Source organism: Rhipicephalus sanguineus, chromosome 9 (genome assembly GCF_013339695.2).
Source record: "Rhipicephalus sanguineus isolate Rsan-2018 chromosome 9, BIME_Rsan_1.4, whole genome shotgun sequence".
Lineage (NCBI taxonomy): Eukaryota > Metazoa > Arthropoda > Arachnida > Ixodida > Ixodidae > Rhipicephalus > Rhipicephalus sanguineus.
In genome coordinates this window covers 14826894-14847694 of record NC_051184.2, presented here as the reverse complement: position 1 = coordinate 14847694, position 20801 = coordinate 14826894, and the positions used below count along the sequence as shown (strand labels likewise).

At 47.1% G+C, this 20801-nt stretch overlaps 1 protein-coding gene across 7 annotated transcripts in view; it reads left to right on the top strand.

Annotated features, from left to right (window-relative positions):
- The window catches only part of LOC119404642 (cAMP-specific 3',5'-cyclic phosphodiesterase), a 633421-nt gene that overhangs the window by 522411 nt on the left and 90209 nt on the right, over positions 1-20801 (top strand). Inside the window, exon 1 of one of the 7 annotated variants that reach the window (XM_037671221.2) lies at positions 15568-16283. The exons of the other annotated variants lie outside the window; for them this stretch is intronic. Within the exon in view, the coding sequence (XP_037527149.1) occupies positions 16162-16283 (122 nt within the window). The 5' untranslated portion in view covers positions 15568-16161. Of the gene's footprint in view, positions 1-15567; positions 16284-20801 lie in introns of those variants that run through there. 7 annotated transcript variants of the gene reach the window in all.

Here is a 20801-nt window from a genome sequence, read left to right as displayed (position 1 = left end):
CAAAAAAGTTTGCATCATTGTTTCTGTTTCGTTTGCGAAAGCTATAATGCCAGCATACGAAGCATTCTTCAATGGGGGTTTGCTCTTATTAATTTCCACCACTATGTTCCTTAACGTCCGCATAGATCTAAGTGCACAAGAATTTTCGCATCTCGCCTCCGTACGGAAGCACCCGCGTGCCGCACTTCGGGTGCACGACAAAATAATCCCAGCTTGCCACCTCGGGCCACCAAGAACATGCTGCCGGCCCATTCTGTACAATAAGGTCTATTTCTTCTGCTTGTTACGTTCAATCGTAAATAATGCCAGGCCTGCACGGAACTTGCAGCACAGTCACAGTGAAAGCTGGAGGAGCGGTCTTTTAGAGCCCCCTGTATGCTCTCTTGGGGCGACTACGGCAAGCACAGTTGCAAGGTACCATCATCATCATCATCATCATAATCATCATCAGCCTGTCTACGCCCACTGCAGGGCAAAGGCCTCTGCCATGTCCCGCCAATCAACCCGGTCCTGTGCTTTCTGCTGCCACGTTGTACCTACAAACTTCTTAATCTCATCTACCCACCTAATTTTCTGTCTCCCCCTCTCGCGTTTGCCATCTCTTGGAATCCAGTCAGTTACCCTTAATGACCACCGGTTATCCTGCCGACGTGCTACGTGCCCGCAACCCACTACGCTATAAATCATGGTAATTTTGCGAAGGAGGGAAATACCCGCCATGCAATTATTCTTCATTCTGTGGAGAAGCGAGGTACCCACTACGCGTCTGTAAGGCGTTATGTGTTGATGCTGTAACTCATGACGATGAAGAAATATGGCCGAGCCCTTTGTAATGGGTGGGAAGCTTTGAACCACCCACTCGTTACGCAGTCCGCATTGTGTGACGCCTGGCTGCCTATACTCTTCTACCGCGCTACATTACATCTGCTGACGTGATTCCTCCTCCGACATGACGCCTCTTTATAGTCTTTTTGCGAAGGAGTTTCAAGCACCGGCATGGTTCTGTGGTAGAACGCTCGACTGCCACGCAGTGGGCCCCGGTTCAAATCTTGCTCGATCCTGGATGTTCTTCCTCACTGAGCGCGACAGCGGTGACGGACACCGGCGGCGACGGCGGCGGACAACTACGCCAACAAAATCGGCTGTGGTTGAGATCTCATAACAGCTTTCGCTGTAAAACAGCGCAAATACTGAGGCGAAGCACACGCGAAAGTAAGGACAACGACAAGCGCTGACTTTCAACCTCGTCTTGTCCTTACCTTCCTCTTTGCTTCGTGTCGGTTCTTGCACTGTTTTTACGACGGATTCATAGCAGCTTACCACACTGCTTCGTCAATACTTCTTTTTGGGCAAGTTGGTTGACCTTTAAGTAAGGACGTACCAGCGCAAACAGACGCCCACAAGAGAGACGACACGTATGCGCAAGCGCTGGCTGACCCCTGCCAGCTTGTGTGTATACGCGTCGTTTCTCTTGCGGGTCTCTGTTTGCGCTGGTACTTCCTTATTGCCGCTCTTTTGACACATTTAATTCTTAGCATTTCACTGTAGCGTCCTTCAGAACCCAGTGCGCAGTTCCGGGGCGTTTAATACCGTAACCTAGTTTTTTTAACCTACAGACTGATTGCTGGCGCGGTAGGGTTCAGCCAAGACAGATTCCGAACACCTGCAGTACACTCTTTTAATCAGGTGCTGGCTAAATGCTGGCTATATTTAGAAAACTAGACGAAATATTTGCGCTTTCCTAGCTATATCTAGAACATTAAGCGGGACCTGATTAAGAGTGTAAAGCCACGGAAACTTGGCAAAACGAACGCACGGCGTCTTCCGAGCTTCGCCATATTTGGGCTGTCAGACAATCGGAGCCTACGAAGAGATTACGTTTGACAGCGCCAACACGTAATACGGTTGTCTTACCGTCGGTGCACCTTGTGTTATTCTTGTAAGAGACCTTTTCCCAACAGAAGTTTCGCACGTAGTCGACACAACGCAAGCTGGACCGTTGCGAGCGCGCTTAAACAGATAAAAGGTGCAGGCTTAATGCCATACCCTTTGAAGCGTAATTTAAACTCGCAACAATCGCTATACCCTCGTTGTTTTTTTTAAGCTTTCGTTTTATATCATCTCTGTGCCGCTCATTTTAGAAGCTCTGTGTGCGCTAGCGGCGTTGCTGAGGTGATAACGCACGGAATATGCGGCGTTAGAAAAATACGTCCAAGCTAATCAATAATATGACCTCGTCAAGCCATGCATTCTAACGTATGCAATATGATAATAGGGCACATCTATCTATCTATCTATCTATCTATCTATCTATCTATCTATCTATCTATCTATCTATCTATCTATCTATCTATCTATCTATCTATCTATCTATCTATCTATCTATCTATCTATCTATCTATCTATCTATCTATCTATCTATCTATCTATCTATCTATCTATCTATCTATCTATCTATCTATCTATCTATCTATCTATCTATCTATCTATCTATCTATCTATCTATCTATCTATCTATCTATCTATCTATCTATCTATCTATCTATCTATCTATCTATCTGTCTATCTATCTATCTATCTATCTATCTATCTATCTATCTATCTATCTATCTATCTATCTATCTATCTATCTATCTATCTATCTATCTATCTATCTATCTATCTATCTATCTATCTATCTATCTATCTATCTATCTATCTATCTATCTATCTATCTATCTATCTATCTATCTATCTATCTATCTATCTATCTATTTCGATTCGGACCCTGGGAAGCCAATTGGCGACCCTATAGGTCAGGCCCGCCGAGCTGCTATAGCCAGTGGAGCCTTGGAAGAAGGGGCCCACCTGCATTGAGCCACTTTTTTTTTTTCATTATTAATAAATGTTGCGTGTGCCTCTCTCTCCAGTTCCTTGTGCCGCTATATGCCATATGGTGTGACGCGCTATATACAAGTTCCTAAGTGTGCTATGCACCTGCTGGAGGCTCTGCCAATCTGCACATTTGCCTCTATTTTTGGCGTAGTACTGTAGATGCAGCTGTAGCGCCTCGGACGTCGAAATCCATCACCCTATCGCCTATAGTGTCCCGCCGTTACAATGCAGCTTCGAGCGTGTTCCACTTTGACGCCTCGAGTTTACAGCGCGCGTTTCTCCCACCACCGTCGCTTGCCTTCTTCTTCCGTGCGGCGTGACAAATTGGTTTCGAGAAGGAAACGATTTATCTCGGGTGCGGCATGCGCCTATGTGCGTGTAAAGATCGTCCTGTGTATATACGAGTAAGAAGAACATAGCCATTGCAGATGCGACGCTTTCGCGGCATCTTCCACTTCTCACAATTTCCTTCAGTCTGATGTCTTTATGTGCGTTCTGCTGGCTGCCAGGCTTGTTACATCACCGATTGGTATGCCGCTAGAGCGTACTAGAAGCGTTTTGAGGGGGCCGGAGAACTGGTTCCGCCCCTGGTTGGGGGTGAGCACGGTAGAGTATATATCTTACACCGTGGGGGTGAGGCGCGGCGTGTGGAAAATACTGTGGTGGCGCTACGGTCCAAGTGGACCAATATAAAGTCCCTGAAAAATAGGTTGCGTTGTGCAGGCCGTGAGGCACGCGCTTCTCGCCCAGCGTTCTCGGGAGACCACGTGTGGCAGGGACGTCCCTTGCGGCGCACTCGCAGGTATCGTGGAGTCTCGCGTTCCTCGGTATCCCCCTCGAACACAGCGCCATCTGTTCTGTCCATTCCCATAGCCCCCCTCGTTCGTCCCACTCAAATGCTTCCAGCGCCGTTCAGTAGCACTTTTCGGATACCGTTTGTCGTACGTTAAGCGCAACCAACACTGCGAGACGTTGCGTTACGCGTAATTTAGTTTAACGCACGGGAACGCAACCGTAATGACGCCATTAAAAACAACGACGCCACCTTGTCCAAGAGCCCATTAGCAACCATCCTGTTATAGGCACCGTCCACTGACCAGAGGGAGCTGCGTTGCTCGCACAGGCCCGTCCCAAGTTCGCTGGTATTGGCCGTTAGGGGCCGTTAGGTCCCCCGTGTAGCCCGGCCACAGTCCGCCCACTCATTCAGGGAGGGAGACGCGCACAACGCGTTCCATTTTGAGCAACCCCGTCTCATTATTGCGCTTTTTATCCGCTAGGTTTTGCGTTCTGGCGCTACAGTCACACTAGAAAACTCGACTGCACGGTGCCTATAGGCACCGTCCATTGACCAGAGGGAGCTGCATTGCTCGCACTGGCCGTCCCAAGTTCGCTGACATTGGCCGTTAGGGACACGCAAGAAACAGACGCGCGCATGTGTCCCCCTTGTGTCCCGGCCACAATCCGCCCACGCATGCAGGGAAGAAGACGCGCGCATCGCGTTCCGTTTTGATCGACCCCGTCTCATTATTGAATTTTTTATCCGCTAGGCTTTGCGTTCTGGCGCTGCAGTCACAGTGGAAAACTCGACTGCACGATGCCTATGAGGGCGCGTCTTGTACGCCTTCAAGGGCCCCTAAACGACCCAGAGGTCGAAATTTGGCGTTGCAGTTGTGCGCGGGCCTACAGCGAACGCTGGCGGAGTTGCGCGCGTCTTCTCGTTTCGCTCTTTCCTTCGCTAGGCGGTGTTCGTCGGCCTCCGAGTGCCCTTCATTCTGAGACAAAATCGAGTATTTGGGGAGTATTTCTGCCACACAACAATAGTCGTCATCTGGCTTGCTCGCGTTTCCTTTCTTGAAAACCCAGCTCTCGTCACTTTCCTGTCAAGAATGCTATGTCACGCTGATAACGCGCGTGCCGTTCGTGACCGGGAAGTGCCGCGAGCGCGGTGATAACGCGAGGAAAGTACGCGAGGTGGATGACGATTGTTGTTGTGTGGCAGAAACACTCCCAAATACTCGATTTTGTTTTAGAGTGTTCCTCGGCGTCCGAGGTGGAAACGCAAGAAGCGCGCGCATCTGCTAGCAGAAAACAGGCTCTTGTAAGCCCACTGACAGCTTCTGTTGCTCGCGACGTTACCTAATCATATAGGTGATGTCATGACGGCTGTTGTCGATAGAGGAAAGACACGGCGAGGAGCACGCCATGGCGTCTGTTGGTGGTTTAGAGGTCCTTTCAGGCGCCGTAATCCGCGCGCGATACCGGAAGCTAGGCGCGCTATGTACCCATAACGTATAAAGAGCTCCTTCCTCAGGGTCTAATAACGTGCACTGTCACAACCATCACCGCCATTTTACTGCGACGAACTGCCGCACAGCTTTTGAATGTCGAGCGCGGACCCAAAACGAAAGCAAGAATATACGAGCGCGATACGATGCATCGACGCAGCTGTGAAGCCCTTTGTTCGTTAGCGTTGTTTATTGACTTTTTCTCTTTATGCATCGGCTTGTTTGGGAGGTAAGATTACCACATAGTGCAGTGATTCTGAAGAAAACTCGTTACAAATTTGTCTTCGCAGGTAATGAAACCTTGACCGATGTTTGATAGCGGTCACAACGTGCTAAACTGTGCATGCAGGTCCAGCTATCGACTTAAGATCATCCTCTTCATCTCTGTTTGCTCGTTACGCATTTATTTTTTATTTTTTCTATGTTGGTCCAGGCACGTTGGTATTAGTGAGATAGCTCTGGGCGTGCCGATATCATTGTGAGTAGGCGTTGTGCTTCTTCGGTGATTGAACACTCATTTTTTCGCAAGAGGTGTCCGATGGACGTCAGTTGCGATCTTCGCTCGTTCGAATGTGAACTTCGCGTCAACGCTGCCGACACTTGAAGGTCAAACTGAAGGGCGAAGACCTTGGCTATACGAGAGTACCTCTTGTCCGTCATGTAATTAGTCGTGACGTGAACAGACTGCTGTGTCTTGCTCCACTTGTCTGCTTTATATCTAACAGGATCGATTAGGAAACATAATAGATTCCTGTTAATTCTGGTGCTACGCATCTCGTACTGCTACGTACGATTAACCACTACGACGTTCTGGACAGTTCAGTCTAAGCGTAATTGCAAAGATATGCAGGAATGTGGGAAAGGCCGCTGCTTCTCTGTGTTTGGAGGATGAACGGAGTTACATCTCCTCCGACTGTAGCCTCGCTTGCTGTGCTTTCACTAGGAGCCCATAACGGATCATAATACTCGAGCCTCTGCTCGACGATTTGCCGTTGAGCGTGTAATGTGCTTGCGGAACTGTGCCGCTCATAATGCACTGCCTTCGTACTACAGTGTTTCGTCGTTCAGGCCAACACCTAGGATTGTAAGGCGCTGAACGAACAGTCAGGGCTTTCTGTTGCATTCTCCACATCTAGCATTTTCATACTTAGAGATTAAATACATGCTGTAAGACTGTTTCTGTGACAGCGCCGTGAATATGGGACGTACACCATGCAGTTTCACCGAGGGCAGTCCCGGTGATCAAATCGCTGCAGTGACACTAACGTTAAGATTGCGAGTTTTTGATGCAGCTGAGTGCTCTTATAGGGATTGAAGTGAAAGCACTTCATTTTCATTTCACTCAGGAGTCGCTATTTTACTATACTGCACGGCCACTGCAATGTATTGTCAACAGACGCACTCTTCGTAGGTAACTCAGTGAACCTTTCCGTCCAATGTTATTGAAGAATTTAGCTGTCGAGGTGTCTATGAAGTAAAAACGAAAATTAACGGGCTTTCTTATGCACTTGAGACCACTTGGAGGCGAAAGCGTAGGTGGCCTCAGACGGCGGGGATTTTATTTATTTATTTATTTATTTATTTATTTATTTATTTATTTATTTATTTATTTATTTATTTATTTTGCATCCGAACGCCGCACTGATGAAGTGGGCTCACAGCTCGCGCTCCTCGAGCTACGGTTTTCATTTTTTTTTTTGCTTTGTGCTATTTGTTGTGCCTTTTCGTGATCTCGCCGGAATTTTTCGCCAAACGAGGTATATAAGGCTTCTGCCTTAATATATAAGAATAACGAAGCTACCTGTGACCTGTGCAGCACGTGGCCACTCCGGTCGTGGATGAACTGGGTTCGGAAGGAGCAGTACACTCGAACGCAGTCTCGCTTATTAAGACCAAGGCCTTAAGGCCGAGACAGACGGTACGATTTTCCATGCGATGCGACGGCCGACGCGGTGGTGGGGGAGAGGGAATGGTGGCTGTCCGATGCTATGAAAGGTCACCATTCCGGTTTCCCCATCGCCGGGTCGGACGTCGCATCGCACGGAAAATCGTACCGTCGGTCTCGGCCTTTAGAGGCCTCATCGAACGCGAACATCGCCCGTCGGCGTCTCCGAGATTTGGCGAGACCTCACGATACTTCGCGAGACCGGCGTCGTCGTCAACACGAATGATGCAAAAAATCATCATCATGCGATGACGCCACCATATGACGTTACTGTGACGTAATCGCATGACATCGTCGCTTGGTCGTACGTGGCCCGATTCCGAAGGCACGTGAGGTGCGGAAAGCTATCGGTGGCGGGGGTACCAGTGCAATTTACTAAGGAGAAAAAGATGGCTTTCGCCTTCGAGTCGTCTTAGGCTAATTCATAGGCGACCCTGTCACTTCCGGATTCGGTCAACGAAGGCTTCCGTCCCTCTGCGCGCATGTCGGACGACGCACGTGGTAGATGACAGGGCGCCACCGCGAGCTTGGGAATAGCGCGATCGCGCTCTCCGCGCAATGGAAGTGCCGTTTTCGTTCTCAGTGTCGTGGAGTGCATCCTCCGGGTTCCAAGTGTCCAGACCGACGCCGTTCGTCGACTTGGAACTTTGCTTGTCCGCACACCGACTCGAGGGCAGTGACTTCACTTGCACGCCACCTCAGTTCCGCGCTCGTCTCTTACAGTGGCGACGGAGAGAGAAAGTGATGACGGACGGACTCGTTGATGGATTGAGTTATCGGTAGACGTAATGTTTTATCAGTTGATCGATTCGATGCAAACACTCTGTGGAATGCTTATAAGGCATGTACCCCCGAACTTCTTTGCCGTCTCTCTCTTGTGCGTAATATGCGGGAGTGGTGTAGACTAATACGTTACACACAAGGTCGATAAACGACGTCTGACGGGAATTACAGACGGCATTTTATTTTAATAGCTCTGTGTCGTACAAACAGGCTGCGCAGTTAGAAGCCTGTAATGTTTTAACGTATTGCTAAAGTAAAGAATTAGGACCGACGATTTCAAACTGAAATGCCTGTCAGAAAGGTTTGTGCGCCATGTTTCGCTCTCTCTGCACGAGTAAGCGATAACTATTTTTTCGGTATTTTCTTCTGTTTTGCGCTTGAACGCGCTTCCCGAGTCCGTCTCGTCATCGCTTCTGGTGCTGTTTTTGAAACGCGCCCCGCAGCCCTTCAACCGCTACGAGGGTGGCGTCGATGCGGCGAGCGATGCGCATTGGTTTCACATGTGCTCCACATCTGGATGGGCGCCAGAGGAGCGAGCCGAAGCCGCCCTCCCCTCGAGCCACGTGCTTCGAGGAAAACAACTCATTAACTTCTCCTCCAAGCAAATGCACACGCGGGGCATTTATACGTGTCGCTCCGTTTATTGAGCACACGCGTGGACCTCGGTTTTCTCAAACATTCCTTGACTGAAAGCTTTTCCTTGGCTCCGTGGACGGACGGATATTCAATGGCACTTGATGCCATGCAATACTTGTCGATTTATTTCTACTCTTCATGCATGACGTCTTCCTCTTTGCGAACTTGTAACGGGGTCGGGACCTCCTCAAGCGGCTCGAGCTCTTAGCCCCATACTCCACCTGTCCAAAGGAACTAAAGATGGTTTATTTATTTATTTATTTATTTATTTATTTATTTATTTATTTATTTATTTATTTATTTATTTATTTATTTATTTATTGTGAAAGACCCCTTTGAAACGGGGCAGTGGCCGATGTCACCAAGTCACAGATCGTTTACATGAACCCGATGCAAGTGTTTCGAGATTCAAGTTGGACTGATCCGACCCGACACCTCGGCGTTCGCGTGCACTCTGTTCTTCCGTCGTGAGGAGGCAACACCTCTTCATGGCTTCAGAACGGCGCAACAAGGAAGACGAAAAGACGAAAGATCACACGAACACAAGCGCCGACTCACAACTAAAGTTTATTCCATATCACAGATTTATATACACACGTGGCTACACACAACGCAAAAACAAAAAAAAAAAGAAAACCAAAAGCCAAAGCACGTTAACCATTCAGGTACAAGATTTCTTTATCGTGTAGCGCAAATGAGGGACAGCTGATAAAAGACTGTCTTTTTCATTTTGAATGTTCCATGCCTCGATTATTTCCCGAGTCGTCTTATCATGATACCTTGAAATAATGCTTGTGAGGCTAAACTGAGGCGCGCAGCCGCACTTCTGACAGTGGGAAATAATCGTGGCATGGAACATTCAAAATAAAAAAAGTCTTGTATCAGCTGTCCCTCATTTGCGCTACAGAATAAAGAAATCCTGTACCTGAATGGTTAACGTGCTTTGGCTTTTGGTTGTTTTTTTTTGTTTCTGCGTTGTGTGTAGCCACGTGTGTATATAAATCTGCTCTGTGATATGGAATAAACTTTAGTTGTGAGTCGGCGCTTGTGTTCGTGTGATCTTTCGTCTTTTCGTCTTCCTTGTTGCGCCGTTCTGAAGCCATGCATCTGTACCAACTCGTCCAATTGTCAGTGCTACTCAACACCTCTTCGTCAGCGCAAAGCCTATAGTCTTTATTTTTTGTTGTCCCGTGTATTTGTCGGCCTGTTCGCTGAGATGGCCGAGTCGCTTTTTCCTGCTCGTTCTGTAAGCCCCTGCTTGCAACAGAAGGGTCGGTGATCCCCCGAACGACGTCACCCTCGGGGCGCTCAAGCGTTCTATTACGCACTCCAGAATATGCGCGTCGACAATTGCTGATGCGATGTTTTTAATATTTCTAGGCTTACAGGCGTGCCAATACCTCCAAATGTTTCGAAGAGTCAAGTACACAAACAGCTTCGCGAATGGAGATAGGTTGCGAAAGAGAAGCAATATCAACGTGTCTCCAGCACCTTTTATCAGCCCTCGCGAAACAACACAACGCCTTCAGCGGCTGCTAGCCTTGTGCAAATTAAATTCAAATTGTACTTGCGCCTATGCGAGAGGTAATGCGTTTTCATAGCCTGTAGGGCAGGGCGCACGCCATCATCATCGGTTTTGCCAAATAAACAAGCGGAAGCCCTCGCCGTGCGTTCTTTCTGGCAAGGAACCGTATGCAAATCTAATCACGCGCCAGATTCACGAAACACGTCGCGTTTTATTGCAGCTTCTCATCGGCAGCTGCTCGCGAAATCCGAATGGCCGTGCAAAATATATAACGTCTGTAGGTCGGTTGTATATTTTATTTTTTCAAAATTTTTTTTTTCATATTATTGTAAAACAAAATCGCCTTATTCTTCTCGCTGCTCGATTGCTGACCCGGAGGTCACGGGATCAAACCCCGGCCGCAGCGGCCGCATTTCGATGGAGGCACAGTGCTAAAGGTCCGTGTACTTAGATTTAGGTGCACTGTAAAGAACCCCAGGTGGTCGAAATTTCCGGAGCCCTCCACTTCGGTGTCTCTCATAATCATATCGTGGTGTTGGGCCGTATTTTGGGGGGGTTTGGGGACGTTTTGAAGTTATTGTTTCTTTTTCACTGCTATAGGACACGTGTGAAGTGATTCCACTCCTTCGTTAGACGCATGCTGCGTTCTCTGCATCTGTTGTTCTGATACATGGGTCGATTTCATAACGGACATTTGTAATGTTGGAGCTGGTTAAGCATTTATTAATTAAATTTAATTCCACGCTTTTGGAACACCTTTTATACGTCGGAATAGATTTTTAATGGTTGAGTCCTTTCTGTCCTTGGGCTCACTTTTTTCTGTGATGCAGCCGGTTTAAAGCTGTATGCGATGTCCGGTTAGAATAACGGAATAAACAAAAACTTAACACTTGTATGTTTGCATATCTGCGCCTTCGCAAGCGGTCAACATCAATTCGCGATCCCCCACCGCAACGGGCCTTATAAACACAACGATGTTTTGTCACGTAAGACATCTAAATTAAATTTTTGTGATGTTTCACTCCAGTAGTGGTCGAACTTAATGACGAGGTTTGCTGTTCAGGTGAGTTGGTGTTCCATAACTGCAGCATTAAATTGAGCGGCACTGAAAACGAAGGAAAATACGAGACAGATTCTTTCCTTTTCTGTGTCGCGCTAATTCATGGTGCAGATATGTTTAGAAGGACACCAACGTGACCCAATGAATCGGTTTAGATTGATAAAGTCTTCTCTGAGAACTCTAATGTCGTTACTTTCACAATAATAAGTTTACTACTAGAGAAAATAAAGGTCAGAGTACCATTTTTAAATTTCGCGACAAAATCTTCAAAGCGTGCTTGTCGTATCTTGGCGACATTGGCTCAACGAAATTTCCTGAAACATGCTACGTTAGGACTATAACCCCCTCAGAGGACAATGCATACTTCATTTTTACCAGTTACCAACTACGCATTACCTAGCAGACGCCGTCAAAATCTATGACGTCATGGCGTTTGGTGCGGGAATGTCAAGGTGGCGTCGCCACCCGCATTTTATTTTTGTCCGTTTGGAATTGTGAAAGAGTGATTTTGGAATTGTGAAAGAGTAATTCACTACTCGTACTTAAGCGGCGGCCTGCTCGTGCAGACCGCCTTGCAACCGAGATGATCGTCTTAAGGTCTCTCCACGTGGCTCGCAATCGAGCCCCAAAGTTCATCGATGTCATTTGTTTCGCCCTCAAACGAGTGCGTAGCTCAGAGGCGCGCAAAAGCTGCTGTCGCTCTATAGCGCGAGACCTGTGTGCCTTGACGTCACGCGTTTGACGTACGACGGCGCTGCCTGTAACGCGTCATCTCGTTGTGTTTATCCTCCTTGCTTTAATGAGCGCTCTTCCACCTTGGCTAACGATACGAAACGCATGGACAGGGGCGTATCGTCGTAAAAAAAATGAAACCGAGAACATTCGTGTCCCGTTCGCTATATATAAACGCGGGCCGAAGCTCCCGTAAACCTTTTTTGGTTTACCCTCGAGTGATTTCCTCCTCCTCCAAGAGGGCGTTCTGTTTTGCTCTTCTGTACGTTTGCGCCTTGCACCCACCGGGCCACACAGCATGTTATAGCGTGGCAATAACCGTTCAATATGCCTCACGCGGAAAGAAGCTGCTTCTGATAACCACCCTACGGAAGACGGCTATAACTGCATTGCGAGTCGGCTCATATTGTCGACTGGTATGGGCTTGTGCGAAAACATTCCTCGTTTGTATACCACGCTTGGATGCATGGCAGCACGTATCTCCGTATACACGGAGAATGTGACCTTGTTGTGGTGAAATAAACGCTTTCATTTTGCCTTAATGCAGAGGCCAGGTTAACAATTAAATTCTGGAGTTTCACTTGACAAAAGCAGGATGTGGGGGTCACTCTAGTGGCAACTACGATTACCGGGCCTCTTTCAGCGTGGACCTAAATTTAAGCAGACGGTTTCCTTTTCTATTTCGCCTCCATCGGAGTGCGATCTCACCGTGACCGAATACCGCACCCGCGTAATCGTGTATGCTTAGCAGCGCGGAACCTTAGCCGCTAAGCTACCACGGTGCGACTGCGGGCTGGTTAAGCTGCTGCTGAGTATTCAAAGACATTCCTATTGACCCTCGAGGGGCGTTCGAAGCGCACCGAACGGTTCCTTCTAGCCGTTGCGATGCTGGAATGTTCTAGATTAAATTATTTGTCTATTCCCCTGAAAGCTACCGGAAAGAACATACCTAAGCCGCTTCCACACAGTTCCACATTAATGTGACTTTGTATTTGCGGTGAATATTTTACCCAATTGCTTCCGAGTTAATTCTGAAAATTATTGCTCTACGTTATACTGCACTATATGTCGCGAGAGTATATACGGTTAGACCGCCGTGGTGGTTTAGCAGCGCCGCTAATCCCGAGTACGCGGGTTCGATTCCCTGGTGGCGGCATTTCGATGGGGGCGAAATGCAAGAACATTCGCGCACATAGACTTATGTGCACGTTAAAGAAGCACAGGTGGTCATAACTAATGCGGAGTCGCCCATTGCGGTTTGTTTGCCTGGTGATATATTTTGTTTTTGCAATAGCTGCGGCAAATGCGCAGGTGTGTCTGTGCTCTTAACGGTTGTAAACGGCTCTATAGTATGTCAGCGTAAATGTCACGTCGTATATATTCTGCGTAGAGTGAAGGCAATTTTGATCGTCGACTATGGCTTCCAAGGACCTCGTGTTTGTTTTACGCGGTTATCGCCGACAGATCGTACTATCTTTTTTTTTTTTCCTTCTTCCTGTGTCGTAGCTTCTTTATCGCGACAAATGGACTCGAGCGATTTGAGCAGCTGTATGTACAAGCACTATACGAAAGGCAACAAGAGCGCTGTTACGTAATATGGCGACACGAGAGCCCTCTTGGCACACGAGTCACGCATCGGAGGTCGTCGATAGGCCCGCGATCCAAAGGCCACGACGAGATAGTGCGGGCAGATAATGAAGGAAGCAGGACTGAAAAACATCAAGCGAACGTCATAGTGTTGGATCTCGTGCCGTGGTCAAGTGATGCAATTAGTAAGGTATAGGCAAAAAGTATGTCGGCGAGAAAGAATCCGAAAAAGGAGTGAATACTTTATGGTCAACACGTTTGACTGTGGAGTGTGTTGAACACTTTTATGCCAACGATATTTGACCCGTGTGCACATTTTCTCTCACAAAAGCGATTCTAAGAACTGAAGTTTGGTTAGTTATCGGTCTTTTTTGTTTTTGTCTTTTTTTTTTCTTCTGCGTAATGCTGGCCAACAGTCGGTTCTATGAAAGTGTCGTTGGAAGCGCTAAGTATCCGTTGATATAAGCCACGGGGTTTAAATGTCCGCCGCTTTAAAAATTAATAGCATCGCTTCTTATCCATTTAACGTAGTTGGTTTAGATAGGTTTTTCTCCTTTTACCTGACTTGCGATACCTCTTGTATAGAAACCTTTACTGTTTCTGTGTCATTATTATTATTATTATTATTATTATTATTATTATTATTATTATTATTATTATTATTATTATTATTATTATTATTATTATTATTATTATTATTGAGCTCTTAAAACATAGCCAGCCACCTGAACAGAAGAGACATTCATTCATACGGGGAAGATCATTTTCATTATTATTTCTGTTCTAGAAAGTACTGGTGAACAGACGTATACTGAGAGAACACATAGCATAATCACTGTGTATTGTTTTTTCTATAAAAAGTAAGAAGAAAAAAGAAACTATTACTTTACGACGCGACTTAAAAAAAAAGAACAGAGGGTTGTTAAGTGGTGAGAATGTCCGCACTTATAATAAAAAGCGACACGCAGTGAGTGACACGGAGGGTCCGTGCATGACTTCTTTCTCCGTGGGTTCGAAACAGCGCGTAAACTACGAGGACACAGAAAAAAACAGACAGGACCAGGCCTGGTCCTGTGTCCTCGTATTTTACGCGCTGTTTCGAACCCATGAAGCCTTACCAACAAGCTCAAACCCATATCCTTTTAAGACTGTTTAGTTTGGGAGGGCACCTGAGTTTCAAGTCAAAATTACTCAACTACGGAAACAAGGAATACGAAGCCACGACGGCAGGTTATCGAAGTTTGTGACTGTTCAGTTTTATTCGAGCTAACTCCGTTCTACCGGAGCGATTCGAGCTAAGGTATTCATCGAGAAAGCATGCAAGTAATAATTAGAGATATGATGCGTCCTTCGTTACATTTCGAGCAAATGACCGCGCAGTAACGGACAAATTACGCGCCGAGTTCGGTTTCGTTTTCCGTTTCTTTCCACGTCGCCTGCTCGCCATCCCGCTTTTTTCCTCTCCGCCTCGTTCCGGGTTTTAGCCGCAGCCCGTGCCTCCGCCGCCTGCAGCTCTCCCTCAGTACACGCACGTTGCGCTGGTCGGCCGTCTCTCTTTATGACTTGTTCATCTCGCACGCCGAGTTTCGTCTGCTGCGAGCTTTGAGAGCGCCGGCGGCGGCGCGCATCGCGCTTCTGCGCTTCGAAGTCGACGCTCCGCCCTCCGATCAGAAACGAGCACACCTCCCCAAGTTTTGTGTCGCCTTGCTTCGCTCACGAACCGTTACTCAACGGTTTCTCCGATAGCACTTTCATATTTGCGCTCTCCGACGGCTCGCTGCTGCTGCAAGCGCATCGGATTTCCTGCCCCTGGCTTCTTCCCGGAAAAGGGGAAAGGCAAAAGCATCAGCGCTCGCTCAACTCAGTTCGGGGTCCCGTGAAGAAAAATACGGTCACGCTTTGGCGCTACTTCGGACGCCACCGGACTCACGCGATCGGCCTTGTGAGGATTTCGTGAAGTGCGCGCGCGTCGGTGATGTGTTGGTCGCGCCGCGTGGATTCGACTTCGCGGCATCGCCGCTGCTCACCAACGCGCCGTCGCTTTGAAGGATAAGGCCTGTCGTTCGAAGCATCGCCAGCGGGCTCTGGCGTACCGCGCGTAGCTGCAGCTGTCACTACGAATAGCGAGCGGACGCCGTTGTGCAACCCGAGTGTCCAATCAAAAAGTTGGGACGTCGACGACGTCATTGCGTCTTGGCGGCACTTGGTCCTTTGGCAGCTCGCGCTGCCGCTGGCGGCTGCTGTACACTGCTAATGCGGGGTCTTCCCTTCCTGACGGACGTGCTTTCCGCCGCCTCCTCTCTCGTCTGTCGTCTGCTGCGGGCGAACGGTGCAGTTTAGTCCGCTACGTGTTCCTTCCGGACCTACACACCGGCGCCATCGGAGGATCGTTTCCGATTTTTTTACTATGCTACGTCACTGCGTTTCATGCGGAAGAAGTTTGTTCCAGAGACAGTTCTGAGAGCCGTGCTTGTGACAAAGAATTTTTTGCGGGGTCAGCCGCGAGTCTTCGACCTTGCGAACCCTGTGGTGACGTCGACTGCTGGAACTTCCTCGTCGTATTTGTGAAGTGGTGCGCGGAAATTAGTGCGTCTCTCGAAGCCGGTTAGTTAGAAAGTGACGGTCGTCTTCGAAGTCGCCGGCTCGCAGGATCGCCGTGGCATTCGTACGAAGCGCCGTGCTCTCTCCGCTGTCGCCGTTCGAAGACCCCTTCGCCGGCGGCGTCGTTTCGGAGATGGCGCGCGACCCGGGCCTTCACCTACCTCGCACACTGAGCACCAGTGCTCTGCGCATCAAGTCGAGATGCTCCTTCTGGGAGAAGATGAACGAACTGCCGGCGCGCAAACTCACCGCAAGGTAACGCAGTTCATTTCGAAACCTCGATAGAGAAAGCGCTTGATCTGCTACGCCGCACTGGGGCAAGGGTGCGTGAAAAAAAATGAAGAAAGAGAGAACGCACAACCGAGAACTGTTTGATTCCATTGCCTCTGTGACTGTCGTAGAGAAAATTGACTAGAAGTCATTCACCTTAACGGAGGCTTGCATGGACTGGTTCTTAACGTTTCCAGTACTTGCAGCATGCTTCGAGCTGATAGAGCTGTTATTCCATTCGTTGTCAAACTTACAGGCTTGCGAAAGTAGTGTCGAATTTCAAGTTTATGCACGTCAGCACTCTCAAACTTTGCGACACGAAACGTTACTTAGAGCGACATGTCTCAAGCACAGTATGCCTTAAATGTAATCGAAAATGATAGCACCTATGAATGCTCCATCCACGTGATTAATATTTCTTCAGGAAACACGTATAAGTGAGCTGTGCTTAGTGAAACGTGCCGTAGCGAAAACGAGGATTTTGACGACATTAAACATGTTTCATAAGTTGCCGTTGTCAAAGCACTGTGAGATGTAATATTAATGAAATGACATTAAAGTAAACACCTTGCCAGGACGAACATTCAGCGTGGCACCCAGACGTGCACCTAAAGACCACTCGTGCTTATTGATAAGCTTACGCACCGCGGTATGGCCGAGAACCTTGGATATTTCCACATCCTGAGGCCGCACCCGGTATATGCTTACGACTGCGCATATTTGCAGGATAAGTTCCCTCAACGTTCTCTTGGATCGCGTTGACTGTACCTTCATTGTTTTTTTTTTTCCTAAATCATTGCTCCGTCACGAGGACTTGCGTGTCCGACAAGGTGTTCTTGCTCGATACATTTATTCTTGACATTCCTTAAACCTGCACTAGAGATTTCCTTGGCACAAAAGATGCCGCAGATGTGATGAAATTTATCACGAGAACTTCGCGAGCTGCGCTTGCACTCGGGCCATGAGTCATGTGGTTTTCCAACGCACGCGCGAATGAGTCGAGTTTAGATACGAAAGCGCTTCTTTCGTTGTTTTTCATCTGTCTCCCGATTGATGCTCTCAGAAAGTATTCGTGATTGCAACCGTTCGCGAATACCAGTTTCAGTTAGAGTGCCGTACTTAAAGAGACAATTTGCAAGTGGCAGTGGCATCATCTTGGCGAACTTTTGTGTTACGTGTGGAGATTTGTGGGGATATTTTTGTTTTGTGAACTTTCGCGTTGAGTGGACACCTTTCTGTATTGAAGAACTGGGACTGACTGCGTGCGTGTTCTTCTATGTGCCTTCGTATAGTTTTGCGACAACTATTGTGCAAAAGAAGAGGAGCAGCCGGCGCCACACATTGGCACCAACCCCTCCTTATATACATTTAATAATAATAATAATAATGATAATAATAATAATAATAATAATAATAATAATAATAATAATAATAATAATAATAATAATAATAATAATACAAACTCGACTGCTGACTCGAAGGTCGTGGGATCGAATCCCGGCCGCGACAACCGCGTTTCGGTGGAGCCGAAAACTCCCGTGTACTTCGATTTAGGTGCGCGTTAAAGAATCCCAGGTGGTCCAAATTTCCGGAGCCCTTCACTACGGCGTCCCTTATAATCATTATCGTGGTTTTGGAGCGTTAAACCCCAGCAATTACATTATTATTACACCCGAGAGCGGAAACGTAGTCCGCGGTATGCCCTGCTGCAATGCGCCGAAGTTTACGATAAACGTGAAGCCGTGCGGGTTTCACGGTCACCAGCGAGAGCATTCTCGGCCGTTCCGCCTTGCCGGCTGCCCCGACGGTTTCCCCCGACGAGTCAGTTGCCCGGTAAAATTGCACTCATCGAACGCGTGCGACGTCGCGATAAAGCGCGCTTTGCGCTTTTCGCTTGGCATCGAGTTGATAAGGAACGCTCGTCACTGCAAACGTTGTCCGGGAAGTTCCCGTCAAACTATTTTAGCCCACGTTGACGTATATAGCGAGAAAAATCCCGCGCGTTCCCCCCCGATGTTTAACGCGGGAGCTTTCCGTATGTTTCCCGACAACATAAACATTTCTACGGAATTTTTAACTGACACGACGATTGTTCGTCTGCTATGAGAATAATGCCTGGTACATGGATTTGTCTCACCTAAGTGGTTGTGGCTTAAGACGATACGGCAGAGTTCTTTATTACGCGTTGTCGTTACAAATTACCGTGACGTAACTTTCTTCTCATCTCGGCTGACGCAAGTCGTGGGTAACATACTGGAGATGACGTTGAAGTTCAGTCTTGCTGGTGGAAGAAGTTAAATGAGGATGATGATGATAGCGGTTGTGGATTTTCTTTTACGCAGTAGGGCAGCGTGATTTCGCGCAAAAGCACAATTATATAATCCCATGCTTCACGTGGCAGGTATGTGATACTGTGTGCATCTTTTACCGGTTTAGAGTTCCTTTTTTTATGGCGTTAATTTCGTCGTATATGGTCTTTTGTAACACATCTCGAGATGGCTGGTTGTTCATCATACGCCAAAAACAGCGCGCACTTTACGAAGACGGACAGAAGGAACACGAGGCACAGGCGCTTTTATGTGGTCTTTTATTGCGCAATACAGTCTTGTTAATGGTTACCGAGTGTGCTGTGAGTTTGTTTTCCCACCTTAATCGTTTTTCGTCGGAATTTCGAAGAATGTTAGCCACGCACCCGACCGCAGGAACACTGCGGTGCGTGCTGGAGCTCAATGAAAAATTCATCTCGTAACTGGGGGAATATTCTTTCGCGCCCGCGTTCGCAGGCCTCGCGCGTCTCTTGGCGGCTCCCGTCTGAGATAACGCCAATACGGTTCAATTCCCAACGCTTCACAGTATTTTAAACGAAATAACGACAAGAAATTGTCCCTGTGAATCGCATAGTGCAGTCGAACGCGGACGGATCCGCATCAGTCAGATGCCTTTTCGCTCGCCAAAACGTCGCCTTTCCGAAACAAAACAGAAAAGCAACGTTTCGCTTACGGTTTCTCAAGTACCTTTTGGTATTACGTTATTTCTTGCCAAGATTGAAGTTGATTCGAATTACGTGTATACGTAAGGGCATAAATATATATACGCGTGCGCTGCATCAGTGCCTCTTAATATTTCATCATCGTGCGGCGCTGCCTGACGGCGAAGTTCGATCCATTCCGAAGCGTCTACGCGTTTGTCGTACACTGAAAAATTCACTCCGGTTGCGGATAGTGCTTGTCTGGAGCATTCAGTCATGAAAGCCGTATGTTGCGATTTTATTTACGTAAGTGTTCCTTCTTTTTTCTTCTCTCTATTTCTCCCTCTCTTAAGATGTCCGTAATCTTAAAGAAAAGGAGGGGGGAATTGGGTGTTCTTGCTCAAATTGCAGTATAAGGTAGAAAGGTGGGCGAGATGGAATCGATGCATACCCGAGAAAAGGACACAGGATGAGCGTTGTGCTGTGTACTTCCTTTTCTGTGTGTTCTCCGTCGTTTTGCGTTCGTTTTTCAAGCGTCCTTAAATTCTACTTAACGCGTTTTGAAAATCCATCGATGCCATCAAGCACCCCCCGTCCCCCTTGCCCTTGTTGCTCAAGTTTCAGCAATACTGCGCGCATTTTCAGCAATAGAAAGATAGCACACACTATATTCTCTCTCTCTTTCCTCTTCATCTTTAAATCTCCCTGTCCCCATGTGTAGGGTAGCAAACCGGTTGTCCTATGCTGGTTAACCTCCCTGCCTTTCCTTCTCTATTATTATTTCTTCTTCAGCAATAATTTATCTTGTGTGGACCGGCCGTGGTTGCTTATCGCGTAATGCGTCGCCCTGCTAATCTCGAGGGCGCGGGTTCGGTTCCCGGTCATGGCGACAGCATTTCGATGCGGGCGGCATGCGAACACCCGTGTGCTTAGATTTCGATGCACGTCAATAGCGAACCCCAGGTGGTCGAAATTTATCCGTAGTAGTCCACCACGGCGTGCCTCGTAATCATATCGAGGTTTTGAAAAGTAAAAGCCCAGCAGTTATTATTATTATTATTATTATTATTATTATTATTATTATTATTATTATTATTATTATTATTATTATTATTATTATTATTATTATTATTATTATTATTATTATTATTATTGTTGTGTGTGCGAAATATGGTAGAAACAAAACGCTAAGCGAGCAATAAGAAGAGAGAATTTGGGCATCTTTCAGCTTATTTATTTATTTATTTATTTATTTATTTATTTATTTATTTATTTATTTACAATACTGCTACTCTCCTTCGAGAGCGTGGCAATTGGGCAGTAAAATAATTGTTTCACAAAAAATAATAAACGAATAAGAAACATAGAAGAAAACACTTGCAAGCATAAGAACAGGACATGAAGATGATAAACACAATTGAAGAATACAGAAGTTAAATAATAATAATGATAATGATACACAATATTTACAAAAAGTACAAGATACAAGAAAGTTATGGATATAATACGATGCTAAGATCGAACTGAACGGTAAT